This window comes from Pan troglodytes, chromosome 3 (genome assembly GCF_028858775.2).
Source record: "Pan troglodytes isolate AG18354 chromosome 3, NHGRI_mPanTro3-v2.0_pri, whole genome shotgun sequence".
Lineage (NCBI taxonomy): Eukaryota > Metazoa > Chordata > Mammalia > Primates > Hominidae > Pan > Pan troglodytes.
The window spans coordinates 64515844-64543102 of NC_072401.2; the positions used below are offsets into that span (position 1 = coordinate 64515844).

Genomic DNA, 27259 nt, shown 5'->3' on the forward strand with positions numbered 1-27259 from the left:
CATAAATGAATGAGTTTATAGATAAATCAATAGCATTTTAAATGCAAATGTCAAGAAAATATGGACCTTGTTCTTGTTTACTGCTGTTTTGCCAGCGATTAAAATAATGCCTGGCACATGATAGGCTCCCTCCAAGTATTTAATTAAATAAAAGAATGATCCTACTATGATGCTGTATAAGCAGATAAATACTGTTTTCTGAATCCAGAGGATTTCATTTCTGAAATATTTTTAAAAGGATGCAGTATGAGGCTTATGAGATCTGATAAGATACCATAGGACAGAGAAAAAATGATGCTTAAATTTTAACTATGTAAATTCATGATTTTTAAAAATTTTTAACATGGAAATTTTAATATTTTAATTATTTTAAAATTAAATTTAGTATGGTATTAAATCCCTATGACATTGTGAGTTAGGTAAAACAGATATAACCCCAATTTTACAAATGACTATATTGAGGCACTGGTAGGATTCTTGATTTTTACTACATTTTGGCAGAACTTAAGTTGTGCTCTAGATTCACTCTGAATCCAATATGCAATCCAGTTGCATAATCAGAAACAACATGATTAAAATCCTATGAATTATTTTCTGGTCAGTAATTGGTAACTTTGCATCAGAAGTGTTGGTCAGTCCCTAATTATTATAGATTTCAAGAAAATGTATTATTTCTTGATCATTCTAAGAAGATATGGTCAATTGTACATTATTATCTAATAAAAAGTGAAAAGTCTTTTATTACTATTTGTGAAGTGTTCTAAAATTTGATATGTCTTTTTTAATTAATTAAAGAAACAAATGCCTAATTTTAATGTAGGATGATGGACACCATTAAGGCCTATTTGGGAAGTTTTCCCAGCACTTGCAAGAACGATAGCCACTAAGTACAATAAGAAATAGGCTCTGATTGGCAGGAAGCCAGAGTCTCTTTGTGAAACTTATAAACTCAGTAGGATGGCTCTGCCTTCTTTGCAATATTGCAAGCTGAGATTCTAGAATAAGTTTCATAAAAATGCCTTTGTTACACGTGGGTAAAATTGGGAAATAAAAATAAAATAATATTGTAAATAACTTATCATAGTGTTAAAACTTTATTTTTTCTGTTAGAAATTATTGTTTGTTTTTACATTTTAATCTTGTTTACATATTCTTCAAATATCCCTTTCCTTCTCTTTAGGCATACTTATAAAAATTAGCACATCATTAATAAATTCCTGGCAGTGAATGCTATAGAAAGAGGATCCTTTTCTTCCCCACTATGTTATTATAATGAAAATATTTAGATCAAAAGCCTGGCGTCATTTTCTAAAGAGGGCATAAAAATAACAATCAAATGAGTGCTAAATAAAGGGGGGAAAAAGACTTTTGGCATTATGTAATTGATCAGAGAGTCATTAAACTGTTCACATACCAGTAGGTTCAAGTTAGTGATGGATAGGTGGTCTCATGCGTAAATAGTCGGTTAGTTATCGTTCTGGTAATCTTATGTTTATTTGACCTTATGGTGATTTAACTGTTTCAAACATGTAGATTTCAAAATAAATACTACACTGTTCAATCTGAGGATATTTTACTGAAGTTTGTACATATTCAGAAGTACAAACATTGAATCACAAATTAGTGAACTTTTCATGCGCATGTGGTACCAATTAGTTTTTTTTAATCTGTCTCTGAATTGTTCCATCAGTACTTCCATTTAGTTATTTGGGGGTGATTTAAAAATAGGAGATATGATCATCTTATCCTCTAAGTAACCAGGAGTTTAAAATATGACAGACAGAATTTTTATTTAACATGAGTGTCTCGAGAAATTGTGAATTAATAGATGTTAGTTACATTTTGTGTGTGTGTGTGTGTCTGTTTATAGCACTATTTTAGTAGACCTTGATAGTAGTTGATTAGGAAACATAGAAACATTTCTCCAAAGTGTTAAATACTGTCTTAAGAATACAAATCATCCATTTGTAAGAATTTATATAATGGCTTCTGATTCCCCAAGTTCTATTTTATCAGAACAACTCTGTGTCAAAAGATGAATATGTCCAAACTGACCTAACTCCTACAAATATAAGTCAAATTAAGCAACTCTCATCAGTAACAGCTTAATCTACTTCACAGAAAAGAACTTGACATTATTTATAGTTATTTCGTTACCAAGGGTTGTTATCATTATCCATTGAGAACATTATAGCATCTACTATCGCTGAGAAAAAGTGTGTAATTTAACTCTAACATTATAATAAATGCTTAAAATCACAGGGAAGAAAAAAATCATATTTAAATTTTACAGAATAGTTACATTTTATTAATGCAGGTATTTAACTGGAGATGTTCAATATGCAGTCAGATAATTGAATTCACCAATTGTGGATGGAATTTTTTTTTCCAGTGCTTCATTTCTATGCTTGCAGAATGTTTTTAACCATCAGAGAGAAACTAGCAAAAATGGTTTCCATTAACACTCTAATTTTACATATAAAAAGGCTCAGCTCTTTACCCCTAATGCTAAGATAGTGACAGAGCTAGAATGGAAGCTCTCCTCAACTCCAGATCTGGGGTTTCCAGCAGCCATAGTGATTTTTCAGATAACAAGTGGAAAAAGAAAAAGACAGTGCAATATCTAGACAAGTGCTTTGTTTATAAACCGTTAATTTATCTGGGAGTATTTCAAGAATATGTCAGTCTAATTAGATATCCTAGCTCTCCCCTTGTCCTTGTGGCTATGAGAATCAGCATCAAGGCTTGTAATATTTTGATTTCTTAGTATCTTCTACACTTAAAAGAATCCTTTGAAGATGAAAAAACCATACAAATGCCATTATGAATATTTTGTATGCCTTCAAGAATACTTAATCTAAATTCTGCAAATATTATTCTTAGCCCATATGTACGGACTCATCAATGAAAATGCTTCCACTCTGTGCCAAGAAACCTAACAATGGATACAAATCATGGACTGATCCAAGACACCTATTACACAAATCTAAAATTCTCAGTGACAGTGAGGTGAAATTTAATGTGTAGCAATAAAATATTCATGAACTTGCCCAGGGTGTATAAATAGTTTACGACCAGTGTTAAAATGTGGATAATATAGGTGATTCTATTTTTTTAATGTGATTTTTATATGTAATATTGACAGTTAATGGCAAATTCCTATCTTTATGTATACCATAATTTGCACATAGAGAGGGCAATGGGGAAATTACAAGGACCTATATTTCTGTGGTGTCTCCTATGTATACTTGATTTTAATCACTATATCTTAAACAAGACATTGGCTGGCTGTGTTTTTCATTTTGGGAACAGGCTGAAAAAATCACATAAAAGTCTTCCTAAACAGGGTGTCCTGGTTGGGTACTTCATGGTCTTAAAAAAACAGTCAGTGTTTTGATTTCAACATAACAATTTAGTAGTGAGATGGCCTACAACATTATGTGAAGCAGCAATCTTGATTCAAGAGGGAATTTTCTGCCTATTCCATTGGAATTTTGAAACATTTGATGAAAAGTTGCATTAATTTATGTAAAAGGCAAGTGATGAATAGAGAAGTGCTTTGGAAGAGCAAAGGGAAGGGATGCATTTAAAAAACATTTAGTGATATTTCAAATAAGATTAGATCAATATCCAAAAAAAAAACCTTCCATAAATGAATACAAATAAGATATTAATTTGCTAACTATGTTTAAGTAGTCCCGTGGAAAGTGTTTGGATGTGTATACCTAAAATATAATTTTATAGATGCATTTAACAAATCCATAATAAAGATATTAGAAATATGTCGTCTTGGCCTAGAATGTGAACATGAGAAGACTATAAAATGATATAGATTAGACACAAACATGGCGAAAACCAGGATATATGTAGATGTGGTAGGCTGAATAATGATGCTCTTCTTAAAAAAAATGTCCACAACCTATTCCCTAGGATCTCTAAATATGTTACTTTAAATGGAAAAAAGGAATTTTGCTAATGTGATTAGATTAAGGATCTTGAGATTGGTAGGTTATCCTGTATAGGGAGATTATCCTAGCCCACTGTAATCTAAGGGTGTTTATATTAATATAAGAGAGCCAATAGAGTTAGATAAAAAGGAGATGTGACTACTGAACCAGAGGCTAGAGTTAAAGTGCTATTTTTTATTTTTTTTATTTTTTTGAGATGGAGTCTCACCTTTTTGCCCAGGCTGGGGTGCAGTGGCACGATTTCGGCTCACTGCAACTTCCGCCTCCCGGGTTCAAGCGATTCTCTTGCATCAGCCTCCCGAGTAGAGTAGTTGTAGCTGGGATTACAGGAGCCTGCCATGACGCCTTGCTAATTTTTGCATTTTTATTAGAGACGGGGTTTCGCCATGTTGGCCTCAGGTGATCCGTCCTGCCTAGGCCTCCCAAAGTGATGGGGTTACAGGCATGAGCCACTGCGCCCAGCCAAGTGAAAGTGCTTTGAACATGGAGGAAGAGGCTGGAGCCAAGGAAGTCCAGTAGTCTTTAGAGGATAGAAAAGACGTAGAAATGGATTTTCTGCTGAAGCCTCCAGAAGAAACACAGCCCTGCCAACACCTTGAGTTTTAGACTTCTGACCTCTAGAACCGTAAGATAATAGATCTGTGTTGTTTTATACCACTACTTTGCTGGTAATTTGTTGTAGCAGCAATAGGAAATTTATATGATAGGATACTTTGGCAAGGCTGTGTTTAAATATATCTGAGTTTCTGGGTGAATAGAATCAAGAGTCTCATATTCTATGGCCAACATAACATTTTAACTATGCATGTTCTGGCCAACATAATGTTATCACTATGCAGTCTAAGCGAATATCAAATATGTTGGTGTGGTCTTACAACTTTGTTTCACTGAAGAGAGGCCTAGTAATCAGACTGGGCATTAGAATATTTTGTTTTATATTTATGTGTATTTTAATGTGGAAGCTTCCCAAAATTTTACCTAAATTAAGTTTAGATTCTGTATTCACTGCACAACGAAACTGTTTATATCATGGAAGTCATTTTAAGTTATATAAATAACTATGTCAAAAACAAATACCCTACAGTGTTTTTAATGAACTAAGAATAATCTGCTTCAGCACTCAAAAATTTTATTTTGTTCTGGTTTGCATACTTAATAACCTGTATGTAATGTTTTGCATTAGTGAGTGTTTTGCATAGATCACCATGCTACATCTCTCTTTGAATTAACTTTACTAAACACCACATTGTATCATTATATTTAGAAGCATCAGGTTAAGTACCTTTAGAATCATATATGTGTTTAAATCCCTAATCCACTACTTATGAGCTGTTGATACTTAAAATATAGAGGCACTAAAAATATTTACAAATGTATTTTTATATATAATATATACTTTATTAATTTATATGCAAAATTTATCTACTTCAAATAAAAATAAGACACAACCTGCTGTAGGTGGCTGTAAAAGCAGTAGTAGAAAGTGATTTTATTAAATAAATAAATAAATAAATAAACTAGCCAGGTGTAGCACTGCCCACCTATATTCCAGGATACTTAGGAGACTGAGGCGGGAAGATCTCTTGAAACCAGGAGTTCAAGGCTTCAGTAAGTCAAGATTGCACCACTGCACTCAAGACTGGGTGACAGAGTAAGACTCCATATTAAAAAACAAAAACAAAACCAAAAACATGAACAAAAACATAAACAAAACAGAACAACGAAAAGGAACTCAACACAGAAGTCTAAAGCTAGTTAGATGATTTTCAACAAAGGTTTCAAACATATTCTGACTTGTTTCCATCAATTAACTGTAGACTTTCTCTAGAAAGTGTTGTTAACCAACCTTATTTCCAGTATTTTTAAGCAATTTTATTGGAGTGCAGGTTGCTGTTACCTATTTCACTTCTATATCTATGGCAAGTTTCTACATTTGCAAACATTACATTATAGCAGTCAATTCTATATAGCCATTACTTCGAAAAGCAAATTAAAATGATATTTATTGTACTGCTTAGCAATTTTCACTTGCCTCAATTCCTCCTTGAATTTACAAGAATTGGTTATTTTTGTATCATTTTTGCTCATAAAATGTACAGTTAATCCTTAAACTTGAGCTAGAATCAAACTTGTAACATAATGTCATAAAGGCTTTTTTCAAGTTTACTCAATTCTGGTTTTTAAAATAAAAGTTCATCTACAAGTAAACTGACATTTGTCAGTTTTATCCATAAATTTTGAGAAACTAATATTCTATTATGTCTTTAATGATGATATTACATCTTCACTACTTGTCAGAAATATCTCATACCGCTTTCCTGTTTCATTGGCTTCTTGATGGATTGGATCTTTTTTTTTATTGGGCACATACCACATGCTTGTTCTTTTTCTAGCTATAGAGGATACAAAGATAAATGAGGCCATTCTCTGTGCTCAAGGTTGTATAATATGGAATGCAGGTACATAGATTTTCAGAGGAATGATCTAACTTTCTCTATCTGTGATATCTAATACTTTTCCCAAACTATTTATTTTTAATATTCCCAGCTGTATGGTCACTGGCCAGGACACGTGGAATTGTTGATTGTGATAACCCAACTCACTAGCGCTTGGCATACAGTAGGTTTTCAGTAATATTAGGAAAAAAGGAAAGGAGGGAGGACGGGAAGAGGAGAATTGCCAGTAGCACTTTTTCTTCGGTGGGGAGACCTGTTAAAAGTCCATGAGATGGAGAAAGAGATGTTTTGAGTTTTGAGGAAAGGAATGTGCTGGTACAAATAAGGAAGAAACTTACATATGAGTCCTTCAGATCTCTGCTTTGTTACTCCACATGCATGTTTTATGTTACTTTTTACAAGTCATTATTTATTAATCATGAAGTATCAAAGTTTGTGAAATATATACATACATAATTTTAAATATATATAAACTAGAGGATATTTATGGCTATCTGTATTATAATATTTGCCTCAAAGTGTTTACATGTGTATTCCTGAGTGGTAGAGAAAATTGAATTTGCATTTAGCATGCAGGGCATTTCTCAAAATCCACAGTTCATCTTATCTATGGTGCAGCATGCGGAGAGCAGTCATTTTGTGTGTACCGTTAATCGTTGTGAGGATTTATCTTGGCTTATTTTCAGAAGACAATTTTCAAGTTGCATCGGTATAGGAGTATGTAGAGATATTTCTCATATATTTGAATGCTATTACATAAATGCATCATGGTAGATCAAAAATAGTTGTAAAACTTTGATTTAGGTAATACAACTAAGAGTTTTACAATTACACGTCACAGAATGTGCAATAAAAAGTTGCTTAGTTTTTATCAGAGACAGTTGTTTCTCCTATTGCTTTTTATAATCAGCTTTGCAAAGCAGTAAAGAAACTGAGCAAAAATTAAGACATTTATATACTCAAAGAAGAAATTAGATAATCTGAATAATCTTTAACATAATTGTATGTGCGATGACATATTAAATGTAACACTCTATTTAGAGCTATTCTTTCATTATTCTATGGAATAATACTCAAGAATACAAACTCTGAAGAAAGACTGCTAAGGTCTGCCAATTCCTGGTGGGGTGAACTTGGATAATTAACTTCTGTGCATCAAAAAGGGACGATAATAGTTTCTACTTCCTAATGATGTTAGGAAGAATGAATGAGTTAATGTATATAAAGTGCTTAAACTATAAACTGTCTGACACATAATGTTTCTTATAAATGTAATATATTATGTATTCTTATGGTACAGCAATTACAGTAGCCTCATTATCTATGTATTCATACATACATCTATTTGTTCATTCACTTAGCCAATATTTGTTAAACAATTCTCAAAGCAAAATTTGGACTTAATTCTTTCTAATAATTGAGTTTTTTTCAAAATACATCTTGGGCACTTTGCAGCCAGTTTTATTTATATTTTATTTACTTTTTAAAATAAATAGGAATCTAGACTACTGTTCCAGTGGAACAAAAAATATGGATTTTATGCCATTTAAGCTTATAATGATAGATATATAATTATATATTTTATCAGCATTAGAAATTTCTCTGCGTGATCTGTTTGAGTAAAAAATGGCCTTACATGTGACTTGAGCAGCAGATATTTCCCACAACTGAAGAATATGTGGTTTGATTCACTAAAATTGGTCCCATGGCCTAAAAATTAAATATCTGGTAACATTACTAATGTGGAACAGAATGTTGTGATTTGGCTTTTTTTCTGGACTTTAAAAGGTTGACCAGCTGCAATCACTAATCCTGTATTTTCTCTAGTTCCAGGCTGTCATGTTGCTGTTAGAAATGATGCTATTTAAAGATATTGTGATTGGGATGTTTATGAGAGCTGCTGATAAACACTACTCAGGTCTCCCAGTCATTCTGTAGCCATAAAGTTTATTTTTTTGTGTCTACTGGCATAATTTCAGATTTTGAAGAAATCATGTCAGATGGTATCAGCGAGAATATATTTCAGCAGAGAAGATGTGGTGGTCCTGAATTTTAATAGTATAATAGAAATTCAATCTGGTTCTTTAAACAATCAATAGATAAATAATTTAATATCACAATTCCTAGTGAATTAAATTATTCTGTTGTTCATTTGGCTATATAAGACTAAGACCAATGAGAAGTGAGAAAGGAAAATGAATAGGTTCTCTATATTTATGATGTGTTTGTTTTGCTTTTAAAAATGCTTGATCAGATTGGTTTAAATTGTGAAAATTTTGAAATAATTAACAACTGAATTAGAGTTTGCACTTTATGGCCTTGTTACTGTTAGTGACTTAGTCTGTGGTTGCCAAAACGCTATTTAATGTGGATTTATAAGAGGAGACTAATTTTTTCTTGTTAAACATAAGCTATAAAAATTTGTTTCTGAGCTAATTACTACTTAATTTCCTGTAAAACAAACTGCAGTATTCCATAATGGAAGTTTGATACTGATAAAACATTATTGAAAATTGCATATGGGACTATATTCTCTTGAATATAGTATAACTGAATAAAACTGAGCTGATTAAAGTTTTCCAAATGCACCACGCTATCTGCTAGAGATAGCCTCATTTTATTTTACTACAATACTGTAAAAATTATTTAAATTCTGTTTCTTGTAAAATGGGGATTGTGGTTATTAAGATCAAATAATCATTGACACTTAGCACTCTTCGTGTATTAAAAATTCTATTATAGGATAATAACAAGTAATGAATGGAAAACACATTCAATGACAATTAATTTGGTGTGAGATTAATTTTGCTATTCAGAAGGAGGCATGTTGCCATTATACACCATGTTACATTTAATATTTGTTATTGTAATTTGCACTGTTATTTTACAGAATACTATGAGTGCCAGTGATATAGTTTTCTATTTTTATTATTGTCATTTTCTTTTCAAGTTAATATCACTGTGAATGTGACTTCTAAACAATATTTAAAGTGTATGATTTCAACTATGAACTGTAATCACACCAGAAATTACTTCTTGGCAATTAACTTACTTTCATTTCCTGCTGGAAGCAACTAATTTTTAATATTTTGTGATTTTCAAGTCTTTGAAACAAACCAAACTATACTGAATGGTGCATTTTAGTTTATAAATTCTTTTTATTAAAACAGATACCGTCTCTCTAGAACTACTGACATTTAAGGCCAGGTTTTGGTAAAATGGTCGTTTCAAAACTTTACTGAGGTCATATATCAAAAGATCCAGTTGCAGGCTTTTAAGATGGAGTGATTGTAGGTTTTTGTCTGAGTGAGCAGATTGAATTTTTATTTGAGAAAGAAACCTTTAAAATACCTTCTTTCTTTAGTACAGAACATGGTTAGGTACTAAGTGTGTTGAGAATGCACTGTTAGTTACTTTTCCTGGTCCAACAGTATCAAATGACAACACAGTAAGAAGGATATACTAAGTATGTAAGTATATAAAATTTATGTTATGTATTATAAAAATATAAAGGGTATAATATTGCACATTTGTGAGTGTGTATATTATATCTGCCTTACTTTTCTGTTAATAATTTTGAATAAGTTTATAATTCAATAACTGCAATTCTCATTTACTTTAGGAAATCTAGTTACTCATTTTCTTACATTCAAATGCTAATATGTACCCCAAAACAAAGATAGCAAAGTAATCACTATATGTAGCTTTATTTATTAAACCAGCTACAAAAGACGTACATGATTCTCTTAGAGATGTATGTATGTCTATGTGGTGTGTGTATATATGTATATATAAAATAAAATATGGATTTATCTATATCTGCATTTCATTTAAAAATATATATGTAGTCTGTGGGAGGCAGTTAAATTGTTACATGATCATACACATAGATAGTAAAGATAAATACTGAAAGACAGTATTATACCAAAATTCAGTGTAGACAGTATTATACTATTATTCAGATAAATACTGAAAGACAGACATGAAAATCAAAGATGTATTCACTATGCTAATGCCAATACTATTTCATCTTAGAAAATATAAACCAAAGATAAATTCACTGGATGTAGGTTTTGTAATTTCCCATGTTTCTCTGGAAATTCTATAACTGTAGCTTAGGTTTTTAGATTAGCTAGGGCTTGTCTTCCTATTTTTCCCTCTTCCCTTTTCCACCTTTGTGAAGAAGTGAAAGAATGGAAAGCCTTATGAAGAGAGTCATAAGACACATAGATTTAAAACCATACTTTATCTTTCATCATTTCAAAAATATGCTCTTTACTGAAGGAATATATTTTATCTTTAAAATATACTCAAGGATGGGGCGCAGTGACTCACGCCTATAATCCCAGCACTTTGGGTGGCCGAGGTAGGTGGATCATGAGGTCAGGAGTCGAGACCAGCCTGGCCAAGATGATGAAACCCTGTCTCTACTGAAAATACAAAAATTAGCCGGGTGCAGTGGCAGGCGCCTTAACCCCAGCTACTCGGGAGGCTGAGGCAGGAGAATCGCTTGAACCCGGGAGGCAGAGGTTGCAGTGAGCAGAGATCGCACCACTGTACTCTAGCCTCGGTGACAGAGCAAGACTCCATCTCAAAAAAAAAAAAAAAAAAAAAGAATACACTCGAGTTGTATAATTACTAAACATACTTATACATATAATTGTCTCTATATAAATATGAAATTGTGTGTGGGTATATACGCATATATATTCTTGGACTTTTTTTCCAGTAACTCTTATTTTATACAAATAGTTAGGGGTGGTAGTCACTTGACTCCTAATTCTTTATTTATTCTTTGCTCCAGAAGTCTCTAGATTTCCTTGAAATTCTTTAATAACATTGTTTACTCATTTTACTATTCCCTGTCCTATTCATATGTAAGTCAGATACATATTCAATATATACTAGATTCAAATATAGTTCTACCTATATTGTGCTGTGCCAAAAACAAATAAAAAATATATTGCTTTGAAGACATTTATACTGAAATTAAACAGGTAAGTAACTGGATGACAGGTGGTGAGAGCCACTCTTGGAGCAAGAGGTTACAGATAAATAAAGTGAGGAGACTAGAATGATCCATGCAATAATTGATTCGACTTAAAAACTATAAAGTAGGACCATGTGCTATATATCCTTTATTAGCTTTAAATCCCAGAAAAACAATTTATGCATGTTAGAAAAATTAAATGCCATTCTATGATCCAGGAATTTTCAAGGCACATGAGATATATCAATAAATAAGACAGTAGAAGTACCTCCCATCATGGAAGCTATATTCCTGTAGAATATAAGACAATACACAAGTAAAGAAATAAGCATATCATTTCAAGCAGTGCCATTATAAAGAAAAATAAGAAATTAACAAATGGTCAATCAGTCAGGAAGTTAATTCTGAAAATATGACTTGTATTTTAAAGACTTGAATAAAGTGAAGGGCAATTTAGAGGAAGATAAGGAAGGACATTCTAAACTAAAAGAAATGCAAGTGTAAAGGGTCTGAGGCAGGACAAATTTAGAGTGCTCAAGAAACATATAGAAGGTCATGTCCATGAAAGGGAAAATCAAGGAAAGATAAAATAAAATCAAGGAAAGATAGTTGACTTGATGACTTGAGAAATTTAGGCAGAGGATAGAGCATGTGCAACCTAGTAATCCATAAGGCAGGGTAGTGACGTGACAAAATTACAGCATGAAGAGTAACACACTGGCTGTTCTTAGAAAAACTCCCTGAAGGCCAGGAAGGTGTAAAGAAGTAGTCCAGTTAAGAGAAAAATCATGGCGTCTTCAATGAGGGTGGACGCGGTTATACATTTTACGAAGTTGTCAGAAAAATATTCTAAGGACTAAGCAAGCAACAGTGAACCAGACATAAGATTTTTCTAATTTTATAGATTATCAACAGACTAAACCGAATTATAGCATGAATGAACAAACAAATCAAATTAGAACAAATACTAAAGGGTCAGGAAAATACCAAATATAAGCAGAAATAATCCTCAGAGAAAGGCAAAGTTGCTAACAATGATTAGGATAACAGGCAACAATAGTGAGCCACTGGTTCAAGACAGCAGCAGTTCAGAAAACCTCAATACTGATCCAACTTTCAGCCTCAGCTTTCTAAGTTTGATTTTTTATAAAAGAAGCATTAATAATAATTATTATTTTTAAAATAGTAATAATACTATTTTTTAAAAAGAAGAATTAATCCTAGTATGGTTTGCCTTAATTACTTCCTCAATTTTACTGACAAAATGATTCCACCAGAGTCTTTACTGAAAATACAGAATCTTGGTCCCAACTTGACCTACAGAGTCAGAATTTTCTGGAGAGAAGCCTAATACTCTGTGTTGTTTTGGAATACTGTAGTGGCCTAGACATGCTTCATTAATAAGACCTGCTTCGTTAATAAGAAGTACCTTAATATGATAAAGTGTGCATAGCAGTGAGAAGTGGGGGCTTCCAGCTAGCAGATACTGACTTCATTTGGCCAAATTTTAACCTATAGAATCAAATGTAAAATACATGTATTTTTAAACCTTGTGTTTAAATGAACTAACACATGACTGACGTGTAGGGACTTCAGTTGGAAAGTTTAAAAAGTGTCATCTGATGAAGTTTTTAACACATTCATGGACTGTCATAGACTGAAAAGATTTCAATATTGTTTTATTTACCTCTCTCTAGTCTTTGAGACTTAAAAAATGGGTATATAAATCAAATGCATGGAGTTTTATTTATTTATTTTTTTAAATACAAGTAACCAATACTTGATTCTATTTATAATTTACTGCCTACACAAAAAGTGTTGGCTATAGGGATGCGTAAATGGTATTTTCTTATTCCATTTGACACAGCTGAGATTCATGTTTTCATCATGTTCACTTTGTTTTAAAGAATGAGGAAGATATTGTTCTATACTAAGTGTAACTATCAATGTTTTAATTGACATTAGAAAGCACAACATTTTAATTAATAAAATTAATAAAATCAAGGAAATGTACTCATAACTTTTTATTAATTTAGAGTCATGAAGCCTTGGATGCAGAAAACAAAGCATCTCATCTGTGTAAGCACTTTGCCTTTGGATCTCATCGAGCATTTTAAAGCAGTGCCAAGTTCAGAGAAGAAGCGACAAATAATTTTGACTGATAAAGGATAAAACAGTTAAAGAATTGTGGAAAATTCATCATTGAAAACTTCTTAAACAATTTTCTAATATTTTACAACTGATATTATTACAAATAGTATTTATTGGGCACCCACCCCGTACCTGACATTGTACCTGAAGAATAAGATGTCAACCTTCAAAAAATGAATTTATATTATTGTTCCTATTATAAAGATTGAAAGTACATTTATAAAAGTTAACTAACTGACAGAATTACATAGAAATGGCTGGCTGCCAAAATACTTGAAGTCAATTCTATCAGACTTCAACGTATCTGTGCCATGGCAGGCCTTTCCGTCTTGGAACACTGTGCCTTAAACTAGGTTTCTATAACTGAAAAGTAAGGAAGATATATTGTTTTATACAACTGATGACAGGATTTTGTATATCATTGATGTCATTGTTTGTGTCATTGGGATATTAGAGGTTTCTATATTATATCATTATCAATAAGTCAAACAGACACAGATGAACAATTCTGAACAATTCCATACATACTAGACATATGTACTGGAACTGAATAATTAAGTTAAGTTGAATGGCTGATGGTGGGACTCACCATTAGAGTGGGAGGTTACAGATAAGTAAGGTGAGAAAGCTAGAATTATTTATGTAATAATTAGAGTTCGCAACATCAGTATATATGCATCTTTAGGTTAATATAGATATAGGTAGTTATGTATAGGAATATGTATAGATATACACAAGTTAATATACACATTTATGTCCTTGTCCTGTCAGTTAGAGGGCTTAGAAGCAATGGCATCTCAGTGGCAAGAAACACACTCAACACCTAGATCTTGGTTTCTAATGCCTTTTCTAATAAAGGAAACCAGTGCTCCTTACAGAAATGAATGACTCTAGGACTGGAGCAGTGAATAAGCAAGATGAGCCTAGAGTATCTGGTCTTTTAGTCCCAGAAGATAAGAAAATAATGTAGAAAAAAAAAACCAGACAAACCCATAATGATGGGGGTATATCAAAGAGACATAGGAGCTCCGAAAGAGCTTCCAATGGCCAAAGCATTAGCAAATTAAGTAATAAAATAAAGTAAAGTATTCGACTATAAACCAAGGTATAAAAATATCCATGTCATACTGATGTAAATAATTACATAAATTTAAAAATGAAGAAAAATGGACAAATTTCTCATGCAGAAGAATTTCTAATAATTTAAGTAGATATTCCACCATCAAGAAAGTGAATTATAAATTCCCACTCCTTAAATGTGGGCTGCAAATAGTGACTTTCTTCCAAAAAGTACAATATTGAATGCTGGGGAAAAAAATGTTATAGTGGAGGAACAGTAAACCCTATGTCACTCAGGAAATCAACGTAACATAACGGTGATGATAGGTAGATGCCATTGCTTCTAAGCCCTCTAACTGACAGGACAAGGACATAAATGTGTATATTAACTTGTGTATATGTACCTTCAATATGATGTAATAGGATTTGCTATTTACCTTTGTGGTCATACCCCAAAAAACCCACAACCCCATTTTAATCATGAAAAAACATTAAATTAATCCCAATTGAGAGACAGCTTACAAAATACCCGACCAGTGTGCTCCAAAAGTATCATGGTCATCAAATCAAGGAAACTTTGAAAAACTGCCATAACCAAGAAGAGCCTAAGAAAACATGATGACTAAATTAATGTGGTTTGCTGGATGGAATCTCAGGACAGAAAAAGGACATTAATTAAAGACTAAGGAAATCTGAATAAACTGTGGACTTTAATTGATAATAATATACCAGTATTTGTTAATTAATTGTGACAGATATAATGTGTTAATGTAATATATTTCTAATAGGCGACACTAGATGTAAGGTATGTGGGAATGCTATTATCTTATTTTTCTATAAAAATAAAGCTATTCTAAATTTAAAACTTTAAAAATTTGAAACAGACAAGGCAATCAGTTCATAATGGGAACTGTAGTAGCCTAAAGGATCTCCATTTTGCATATCATACTAGTATGCAAAGGTTAGCTCTAACACAGAAGGTACAATATGGAAAGAATTTGGAATATTTCCACATATCTGAAAGCTACAACTCAGAAGTTTTGGAAATTATTTTATACTCTTCACAACTTGATTTCCTTGGTACTTTTTTCTATCCTTATACAGGGACAGTAATAGTTTTATGATTTGACATCACCCTTCAAAATTCTACAAGCATAAATGCTCTAAGTCATCATTCTCATTTGATACCAGACTTAAAAGGTTGAGCAGACAGAGAATGAGCAAAAGGTATCAGTGAGGGAGACAAATAAGATAAATTGAGCATGCTCCTTGATGCTGACAAACCTGGTTACAGTTATTTTAGTGTGCATAATACTTGCAGTAGTGAATGATTGCTGCCATTCACAATTTGTGCATTATCATTATGTCCCCAGGAGCTGTCAGCATCCCCACTTTCATCAGCTTTACCCAGAAGATGCAAAGATGCTCTTGTCACAGAGCAAATTATCCCTGACCTATTCTGAGCTCAGAAATGGTCTTCTCCCCTCATTCTAAACCAGTATTTTAAAGTGTATTCTTAGCTACTGAACTGAGTTTGGAAAACACTGGCGTTTGTTAACTAAGTGTTTGAAAGTGAAATAGTTTATGCTTAACTTTGATGAATGCAAGTAAATAACAAAGTATTCCACCTTAGGCTGTTTCTGTGTTGGTATTTATTTGTTGTCTTTACCCACAAATGATTATTTTATTGAAGAACTGATTAAGTTTTAAAATGAAGCACAAATCCCAAACTAATATTATCCTAGTATGTGCACCTATGAGACAAATTCAGTTTTGAATGATACATAATTATATATGAAATTGCCATTCATTCATCCATCCATCCATCAATTCAGTCAACAAATATTCATTAAATTTCTACATGCTAAACAATTTTCTCATCTTAGAAATGTAGCAGTGAACTAAACCAAATCAATTCCTGCCTTCATGAAGCATACATATTAAATATAATTTATGAATAGCAAGGTGGTAATACCACCAATTCATTAGGTAAAAACTGACAGCTATCTCCAAGAAATAAGTAAATCTAAAAAAATGATTTTGCTATAGTAAAGTGAGTGAAAACTTTGAAGACTTAGTCTTTCTCTGCGATTTTTACTGTTGTGTTATGCAACATATGTAGTGATAATGGGAAATTGAGCATAATTCATGATTCAAGATAATTCATACAGATATTCACTACTGAACAAAATATATTCAAAACTTCATTGTCTTACTTAATCCTCTGTTGTTTCTATTTCAGTAATGTTAGTACTTTTCAATAAACACTACAGTGAACTAGGAGGCCCATAGATTACTATTCTATGTTGCCATGTCTTTTAGACATGTTATCTATACATATATCAGCAGATTGATAAAAAGAACTTTGACTCAAATATTCAGATGTTTTGCAAACTCAAAATATCCAGACATACCCGAAAGAGCAGATATATAAGTCCTATTTTCATTAGACAAGTAGTGGTTTCATAGACCCGATATTAAATTGTGATCATCACCAGAAGTGATTATGATTTCTAAGGAAATATATGAGAAAAATGAGAATAAAAAAAGTTTATTTTATTTGCTCTTATTTTAAAGTGTACCATATCTTTGGTGGCATGTTTCTCAAGGAAGCTGCCCATGTTTAATATATACATTTATTAATGATTTTAGGATCCATGTAATTTCAAATGTAATAAATTATAAAAGAGAGTTTGTGTTGTGCAAATGCGGTAATATAATCATGTATCTATTAGCATAATGGGATATGTCATATAGAGCTCATACATTTTAGAAATGTAGAAGATACATAAAATAATCAAGAATATCCTTATTCTATAAATTATAAAATAAAATAATTTATGTTTCTAAACAACTTGGAAAAAATATAGAATAAAAATACAGTTTTATTATGAAAAAATCCTGAAGATATTTAGCTGATTTATATTTGTAAAAAATCTTCACAATCTTTAAACCTTATATAGAGAAACTAAAATTTAATTGGGATTTTTTTTATATTGCTACGTTCTCAAAATGCCAATATACGTAATACACATAACAGGTTTACTTTTACAGCCTTATTAATCGTACTGCTCCTTATTTAAACTATTTTGCAGCTCCATCTCCAGTCACCAATGTGAAAAAAGGGAAAATTGCAAAAAACAGCATCTCTTTGTCTTGGCAAGAGCCAGATCGCCCCAATGGAATCATCCTAGAGTATGAAATCAAGTATTTTGAAAAGGTAAGACTAACAGAATAAAAAACGTCCTCACTTTCTTTTTTTTTTCATTTTAGCAACTGCAATTATCCAATTTGCAGAAGAGTATGTTGCAATTTTATGTATAAATCAATGACAATTGATTCTGCAGTCATAATTATGGAGGCTAGAAGTGTACAGGGAGCTCTCTATTCATGTTCTGCTGCTGCCACATAGTTTACACTGCTTAGATATAGCCAGATAGTCTAATATTGGCTTAACTGAGTTGCACAGCATTAAAAGATGAAGTCATAGGACATTTGAAAGTGTTACACATACTTAAGCTATAGACTTTCAGTAGTGACTGCAGTGTGCTAACAGAGAAATGTGTGCTTATGGCCAGTAACTCAACATAACACCTATACTGTTAAGGAGATAGGAAAAAAGATGAGACACATATATCACATACATTTTTTAAAGATTCTTAGCAAACATCTGGCACTGTAGTATAAAATTTATGTTTAAATTTCAGGTAAAAAATAAAAAATGTATGCATCACGTTCCCTATATTTTCTTGATTTCCCCTTGTTCTCTGAGTCTCTTATAGCCACTTCTAAACATTTTACCGTAATAGCTATCGAGGTCTCAAGGTTGTAATAAACTCTTTTCCTTTTTTCTGAATTCACAAGCAAGTGAGCTATTGATGAAAGAGTCATACAGATGGAAGCTGAAAAAGCTTGTAATTTCTAAAACTGGGCTGGAGTATGTGGCTTAGATATGTAGCCACCATGAGTCTTCCTACTACTCCCGCCCCATTCATCTGTGATTTTTCTACTGGCTGGATCTGAATGGCATACACACCTTAGGACAACCTGAGTTCTAAAAGAGGAGCTAAAGATAGATGGGTACCCAAACCAGCCTTTGAGAAGTGGGTTGGAGAGTCTGAGCCAGAAATATTGGTCCTATGGAGGTAGGAATAGAAATGAACAAGTAAAAAATGCAGACATGCAGATCCCAAAAAAGAAGAGAAGGACTGAACCATGCTACTTACTCAATTGCTTTTCCAGACTCACAGAGACATCACTCCTTCGTTTTTTCTGGAAGAGTAAAAGGGATGGTAGGAAATACAAAATCTTACTTTACAATACCTAAGAACTTGCCCAAGCTAGGGAATTGGAAAAGAGAGGGAGAATAAATGGTTCTCCTCACCATCATGAAAAATGCTAATGTCCTATTAATGAAAATTACTTAAAAGTGCAACTATATATATACATATATACATGCATAGATAAAAGAGTTTAGGGCCGGGTGCGGTGGCTCATGCCTATAATTCCAGAACTTTGGAAGGCTGAGGCGGGTGGTCGCCTGAGGTCAGTAATTCGAGACCAGCCTGCCCAACGTAGTGAAACCCTGTCTATACTAAAAATACAAAGAATTAGCTGGGTGTGGTAGCGGGCACCTGTAATCCCAGCTGCTCAGGAGGCTGAGGCAGGAGAATTGCTTGAACCCAGGAAGCGGAGGTTGCAGTGAGCCAAGATCGCGCCATTGCACTCCAGTCTGGGCAACAAGAGCAAAACTCAGTCTCGAAGCAAAAAAAAAAAAAAAAAAAAAAAAAAAAAAAGAGTTTAGGTAAGTGTATTGAATGTTAATTTGTCACAGTATACAAAATTCAAAAATAAATTTTCTTCTTTCATTCATTGATTCAACAATTGCCTGTGTAAAAATACAACAAAGAATAAAACAATGGGGAGGGATGGAGAAAGGCTATCTACATATTTACAGGTTTTTAATGTTTCTACAATGTTCGTATATTGATTTTACTAGTAGATAAATAGTCAACGATTTTTGAAATAGTCATCTTTCTAGGAATGTCTTACTGGTAGTATTAAATGCAACTATCAGATAATTAGGAAACATAAATGATGACACATATTTCAAAAATAGGTTATTAAATACATTATTCACCAAGAATGCTCTTAGGGAATACCTCTGAGACAAAGTTATGTTGGGATATGGTTAACACTGTTTATTGTCAACAAAACTGTAGTTAATCAAGTGGAATATAGTGACATTAAACTTTCTCACTGATTACTGTTCCCGTGAGATTAGTAGTAAAAAACAGCATTGCAAATTCCAGAGGTCTACAATTTAAACATAGGCTATATCAAAAAACAATTTGTAAAATTAAGGTTTATATTTCTTATTCAAGTTTTTGTAACCTTTGTTACTCTATACTGATGCAAAGCTATGTAGAGTTATATAAATACATATTAACACATGCTAAATTCTGTCGTGAACATTGTTTCTCAATTTTCATTGTGATTAAAGTTGATTTTGAAAGAAGGTTAAATGCAAAATAGAATTGTAAAACATCCAATCACCAAAAACTGTATATTTGACTCTCTGAGATGCAATAAGGGTTAATAGCTGGGGGACTAAAAGTTTAACAAGTACTTACATTTTCTTTTATCTCTGAATCAACTAGCTGGATTAATGCTGGCTTTCTTTTTTGTCCTTGAGGAAAGCATCCTATTTTTTTCCCCTTATGAATAACCTTTGATATTTTTGTGACCACTTCCCAGCATATGCATTAGTTTCATTACGTATGCAATATTCAATATTAAGAAGAATTTATCTTTTTTAAAAAAGTTGCTGCTTCTGTTACAACAAAGAGTCATTCAACAAGTGGTAGGGAGGAGTTTCTATTAAATATTTATCCACATTGTGATATTATTTTCTTTATAGTTTAATTTTTTTTGAGTTACATTTATCTCAGTATGATTTGGTCTTATATTTAATAGTTCAAATTTAATGCTGTAGTATTCCATTATATGATCTGTATAACTCAAATTAAGAAAAAATGACTTGGGAAAAAGGTTTCTAAACATATTTCCAATAAATTAATAATAAGTTGCCTATTTACATTCATTAAAAGCAGAAAAATCTTTATATAATATATTGGTGGAAGTGATTATTTTGGTCAGTGTTTTCCTTTTTAAAATAAAAGTGTTAATTCCTGGACCATCGGGTGTGAGCCAAATATTTGAGCATATCTACATTATACCTATAAAGATTTTTTAAAGACTTTCATTTATAAAAAAAATGGATTATGAGTTTTTATACCATGTATTGAGTCAGGGGTCCTAATAGGTTTTCAGAGCTGATTTTGAGCTTTCAGAATGACACCACCATTTATTGGATGGCTTTTGGCCAGACACAGGTGGCAGAGCTTTCCAGGGCACATGCATTTGCCAGCTGGCATTTCTGCCTGTGATTGCCCTGCTCTAATAGAGGTCATTGGGCTTCTCTGCTACCGTGTGATGATGGGCTCATTGCCATCTCTTAATTAAAGGCAGAGGCAAAGGGAAGCTGCCCCTTGGCAGGGTGTTTGCCAGCTGGCTCCTTCTGCTGAGGCCGTCCCCTCACTGCATGTGAACAGTGTTTGCTAAGCAGCTGGGGAATGTAGCTCATTTGCTCAGCTGGGGCACGAAGGCAGGAAAAGTCACTGCCCTGACCAAGGACTTGGCAGCAGGGCAATTGTGGGTGTTGACAATCTTTACATAAAGTTTGTGATATGTAGAAAATTACAATATGAGAGTGATTTAAAGGAATGAAACATAATTAAATTTTGGAAGACGCTTAGATGATTCACAATGTGTATTCGTTGGTTTTGATCCACTAGATATATGCTTCCCTAAATTTTCTTCAATAACTTATGTATGGCAAACTCAGAGAGAGCCAATGTACAATTAAACTCTAGCTAAGGAACAACTGAGACATACATAACGTTAACAGTTAAATCAGACAGAATGTTCTGCAATTGATATTAGATCACACCTTATTTCAAGGAGCAGCAGTCCAGTTTCCTTGTATATGTTTCCTTTTTGGCAAAAAGTATCAATTTCTAATATTTTTACAAAATGTATTCATTGTACCTTCAGTAGTTAGTGTTTACAACTGTGGAAGCTTTTAAAAATTGTTTTGTTTTTTACTTTTCAATGGGGGAACTTACCATCATGGTATAGAGTTAAAAGTAATCCATTCTACATAGAACCTATTTTGTAGAGATTATGCTTGGTGGTACATGTATTATTTTTATCTCTATCTCCTTCCAATATTCTTGGTAAATAATTTTATCTCCATTTTAAGGAAGAAAAAACTGAGGTTCAGAGTTGTTTACCCACATTTTCTCATCTACTTAATAATATGGCTGGAATTCTAATGCTGTCATTGAGGCCTTCTTTTAATTGTTTATATTATAAATGTTAATCCTTTATGTAAAAATGAAAATTTTATAAAGTCTATCAGAATCTTATACTTAAATTTTGACTAGATTTTTTCTTTAAGTTAAATTTTCTTTAAACAAATATCAGCAAACAGACATTTAACTTACTTACTGAGAGTTACTACTGCAATCATAGCCAGACTGGAAAGTTGAATATTATTGAGAAATATTGCTTTTAAACAATATGGGAAAATAATATTTTTCAATAATATGGAGAAATAATAAATAATATTATCAGGTTTATTCCATCAAGAACCTGTGCATTCTCAGAAAAAGTAACTCTCATAGTTTATAGAAGCTGTTTACAATTGTTAAAAGGAACACATTAAGAAATTATTTGCTTTTTACTGCTATGATCCTAGCATACAGAAGGGGTAATAGAGTGGATAATGGAAGAGCAATACACGTTTGTCAATGAAGAAATTTTCTGGTATTATTAGGTAAAGTTTTACAAGATTTAATTACCTACTTTGAATCCTTGGCTCAAATTTAATAAAATTTCCTAAATATATGAAAGTTTAGATAATTAAATTAATTTGCAGTTTAAAAAATTAAAGATCAATCATTTGCCTAGGATGAATCAGAAAATGTGCTATTTGGCTTATAAATTATACCATACCTATTTAGAGAGAATTTTGGACCTACTTAACTCTAAGATAATTTTATATGTTTAAACATATCACAAAAGGAATGGTAAATTGCTTTAAAAGAAAAATGTTTATAGATTGTATATTTTAGATAGTATTAGTGGTAGTTAACTTTGACATTACATATAAGAAAGAATTACAAATATTTAAAATAATTATGTAAATTAAAACATATATTGTAGTTTATTAGCTGTTTTCACATATGTTACCTGTTATATTTTTACAACATCTCTGTGAGGAAACCCAAGCAAGTCTCTACCCAGTTTTACTGATAAGGAAACTGAATATAAAAGCAAAAATGGACCCGTTATATTTGAGCATGTGATTTCTGTATCCATGGTAAAGTTGGTGTGGTAACTTCACAGAGATAATGAGGAGCTATGGATGGTTAGTCTAAACTTTTGTTGGCATCAAAATAAAAAGTTCCTCTTTGTTTCAGTTCCCAAAACTATCTTTCCAGTAATTTTTTTCCTAGTACATCTCCATTAACCTAGCCCCTCCAAATCAGGACATTTTCAAAGATAAATAAAAACGCTTTGCTTATCTGCATTTTTCTTTAATGCTTTCTATTTAGACTTAGTGAATTGAAATTAAATTTCACCAGTGAAGTACTAATTTCTTACCTTAAGAACTAAATACAATTAGAAATTGAATTCACTAATGAGTTAAAGCATAAGTCTTACCTCACAGAATGGGAGATGTTGTTAACTTTCTGTATGAATAGGCAGTATGTTAGACATGCTCCGATTAACTATATTGGAGGGAAAAAAAGCACAAAAATAACAATACTAAAATAGAGTCTGTAAAATAATCAGTCTCCTACAACATTATGTTTTCAAAGTTTTAGAAATGTATTACTGCCGAAGACATGTATTCCGGATAGGTGGACAGTATGTCACCCACCACCCTGAGTTCTAGAAAAGACTTTAATATTCTATGTAAATAGCACACCTAGGATGTGTAGAATTTTTTTCTAAAATGTTATATTTGTACTAATAGAGTCCTTTGGTTTCTGATTCATTTTCTGATCTATGATTCTAAATTTTGCTGTCATTAGTAATTTATATGCTGTCTTTTTTATTGTATATGCATGCGCATCCCAAGGACCAAGAGACCAGCTACACGATTATCAAATCTAAAGAGACAACTATTACTGCAGAGGGCTTGAAACCAGCTTCAGTTTATGTCTTCCAAATTCGAGCACGTACAGCAGCAGGCTATGGTGTCTTCAGTCGAAGATTTGAGTTTGAAACCACCCCAGTGTGTAAGTCATTTTAATTACTGTCAACTCATGTCTCAGTAATGGTTACCAGAAAAGAGTCAGTGGATCAATACCCTCCCTGGGCACTCTGTCAGTCTCACTCTCCCTCTCTCTCTCCCAGGCATGACCCCTTCAGGTAGGAAGCATCTGTCATGCTATTATGGTAGGTCGGCAGGTTAACACGTTGGTCCGTGCTCCTCATTGCATTCAGTCTTCTGGGAAATGGTACTTCAAGAGATACTTTAAAAATGTTTAAACTTGCTTTTAAAGACTTTCTTTCTACTGCTGCCATACTTTATTGAATTATTCCCATTTACTTTTTTAGTTGTTTTATTGAACTAGGCTACTAGGTTTAGTCTTTCTTTGAAAATTCCACAGGGAGCTTTCTTTAGCAGTGAGTTTGGCAAGAAAATGGTGCTCTCAGGAACTAATCTGATCTCATAAAATATATTAAATCTCTGGCACTGTCTTTAAGTGGAGAATCTGGGAATATTTTTTGGAGCACCCTTTTTGAATCACTTTTTTCTCTATAAAATAGCGTAAAATATTTTCCTTTAATTTCAACAAAATATTTACGTTACTTACTTGCCCTAAACACATTGAAAGAAGAATTCGAAGACAGAAATAGACGCTATTAAAGTTATTTGTGAGGAAATACACAGTATTGTGAAATGTCAGAAGTATATATGTGTGTCTGTGTGTGTGTGTATTTGCTTTAAGCCAAGTTACATAAGAATTCGTAATTTTAAAATAAAGAAAATAAAATGCATGTTTCCTTTTTTCAAAAATCAATGAAATGATAATTTAGTTATGAATTTACTTTGTAAGAATCAGAAGAGTTATTAAATTAAAATGTGAATAAAACTATATTATACATCCCCTTTGAAAATCAAGATCTTCTTTTTAAAGCATACTTAAGTGAATTATTTAAAAATATTTTTTATTCCTTTAAAATAGCTTTCTAAGTGTTGTTTCACTGAATTTTATAAAGAAAAGGGTGCTATTGTAAAAAATTATAAATTTGTTTTCTACGCAAAGGAAAATCCATGAGTGAAGTTTAACTGAAGCTACTGAAATTTGAACTTCTAATGCTATTCAGAAAATTTTCTTTTCTTACTAGATTTAATAGGAACATGTGATATTAGTCTGAAAATTCTCATAATATTAGTAATGGATTGTTTAATCCTGCACCTTGAAACTAAAAGGGATGTAGGAAAAAAGGTATGCTATATAAGTTAGCCATCTTAACAAGACTTGATTCTATTTAGGTACAATTAGTAATAAATATTGCTTATGTGGTCTACCAACTCTGGGAACAAAGCCATAAATGAAATCTCAAACTATGCTTGAGTGCTTTGATAACTATACCAATGAAAAATCCCATTTAAAAAAACAACTGTAAATTCTACTCAGTTTTAGGATGTTGGCACGTTCAGCAACTGGTTTTTCTTCAGGCTTTTCAATATTCTATCATTTACATATGTATTAAATGGTAGCTACCAGGCACACCAAAACTCAATCAGATGACTTAGAGGACTAATACTTAATCATTTCCTGTTTACTTTTACAAAGTTTTACCTGAAATAAGCTACTTTTAAAACTTTTCCTATATAATTTCTAGAGAAAAAGAAATATCTCCCACTGTTTTTTTATTACTGAAGTAGATTGTAGCATTATTTTTAATAGCTAAAGAAAATACTTCAATATCATACTGCCTCCTAGCTACGAGTAAAATCTTACTTTCTACTCATATATGTGTAAATATATTTAAAAACTTTTTAAAGAATGGATGTATTATTTGTAGAGAGTATCTATTAGATATCAATTCCCTTTTGATCTTTATGTATAATATTTTCTGAATATAATTCAACAACAATAGTTTATTGAACACCTATAACATATTAGGCTTTGCTAGGCCCTGAAGAAATCAGCATGAGTAACACATGGAAACTTCTCTCCAGACAAAAGGAATATACCGTGTTTAATTCTAAAATATGGAATATTTGTTTCAAAGAGCATTTTAGAGTAATAGTTTTGCTTGTTTATTTATTTATATTGAGAGAGTCTCACTCTATGGCCCAGACTGGAGTGCAATGGAGCTATCTTGGCTCACCACAACCTCCACCTCCTGAGTTCAAGCGATTCTCCTGACTCAGCCTCTCAAGCAGCTGGGATCACAGGCATGCACCACCACTCCTGGCTAAGTCTGCATTTTTAATAGAGACGAGGTTTCTCCATATTGGTCAGTCTGGTCTCAAACTCCCAACCCTAGGTGATCTGCTCGCCTTGGCCTCCCAAAGTGCTGGGATTACGGGCGTCAGCCACCGTGCCCAGCCTAATTTTGCTTATTATTTTAAAATTGATTTTATTTAATTTCTAGCCATCAAAGGGTTTCTTTTTAGCTCAAGATGCTGTAAGTGACTCAAATAATTCTAAGGAATAATCCCTTCTTTCTCAAGGCCTATTGTCTAATAAAGAATCAAAGAAGATACACAATGATAATTAAATTAATACTTTTTTCCAGAACTTCTGTATTGTATTTTTGTAGTATTTTCTGAAATCCACATTAATTATTTTACTGGGCAATTATTTACTTCATATCATAATTTCATTCTTTATGTACATTTATTATTTCCCAACATATTTGTATTTTTCCTCGTTAAGCTATCAGTGATTTTTATTTGGTAAGTCATAGTTAAAGAGTTCTGGCTTTAATAAGCCATCTGTACTAAGAAAAATTGATTTTATCAGTCAGGTATGTAAGAATAGGAAGTTATTTTAAAATTTCCCTGAGTATACTTTTTAAAACGAATTTTCCAATTGCCTGTTCAATTCATAAGGATGATACAAATAATGAAACGTTGACACTTTTTGGCGTTTTTATATAATTTATTTTTACTAATTTATATTACATTTCCATCATTTGTCAACAAAAAGTTAAAATGTTATGAGCGCTTTTATTTTTCATTGACATTATCTTGTAAGTCAAAATATAGCCCTAAAGAGAAATGCAAACAGTAGTACCAACAGGAAACGCAAAACTTTTTTTTAGAAAAACTATTTAATATGAAGATTTGGGTAGAAAATCTCCAATTATTCTTCCTCTTCCATGCTTTAGTTTATGTCTTATAACTGTTAACTTCTTCATTTTAATTTTATCGTGCATAAAAATAATATATTTAAAATTGATTTTTTACATTACCCCCATTCTCAACAGCAGTGACAAAACAAAACAAAACAAAACAATGTATCAACAAAGAAACTTAC

At 32.2% G+C, this 27259-nt stretch overlaps 1 protein-coding gene across 10 annotated transcripts in view; it reads left to right on the forward strand.

Moving 5' to 3' along the window:
- EPHA5 (EPH receptor A5) overlaps positions 1 to 27259 on the forward strand; it is a 352552-nt gene that overhangs the window by 232830 nt on the left and 92463 nt on the right. For all 10 annotated transcript variants that reach the window (XM_001165182.6, XM_001165218.6, XM_009447819.5 and 7 more), the window contains 2 exons: positions 17720 to 17844; positions 23836 to 23995. In XM_001165182.6, the coding sequence (XP_001165182.1) occupies positions 17720 to 17844; positions 23836 to 23995 (285 nt within the window). The remainder of the gene's footprint in view (positions 1 to 17719; positions 17845 to 23835; positions 23996 to 27259) is intronic.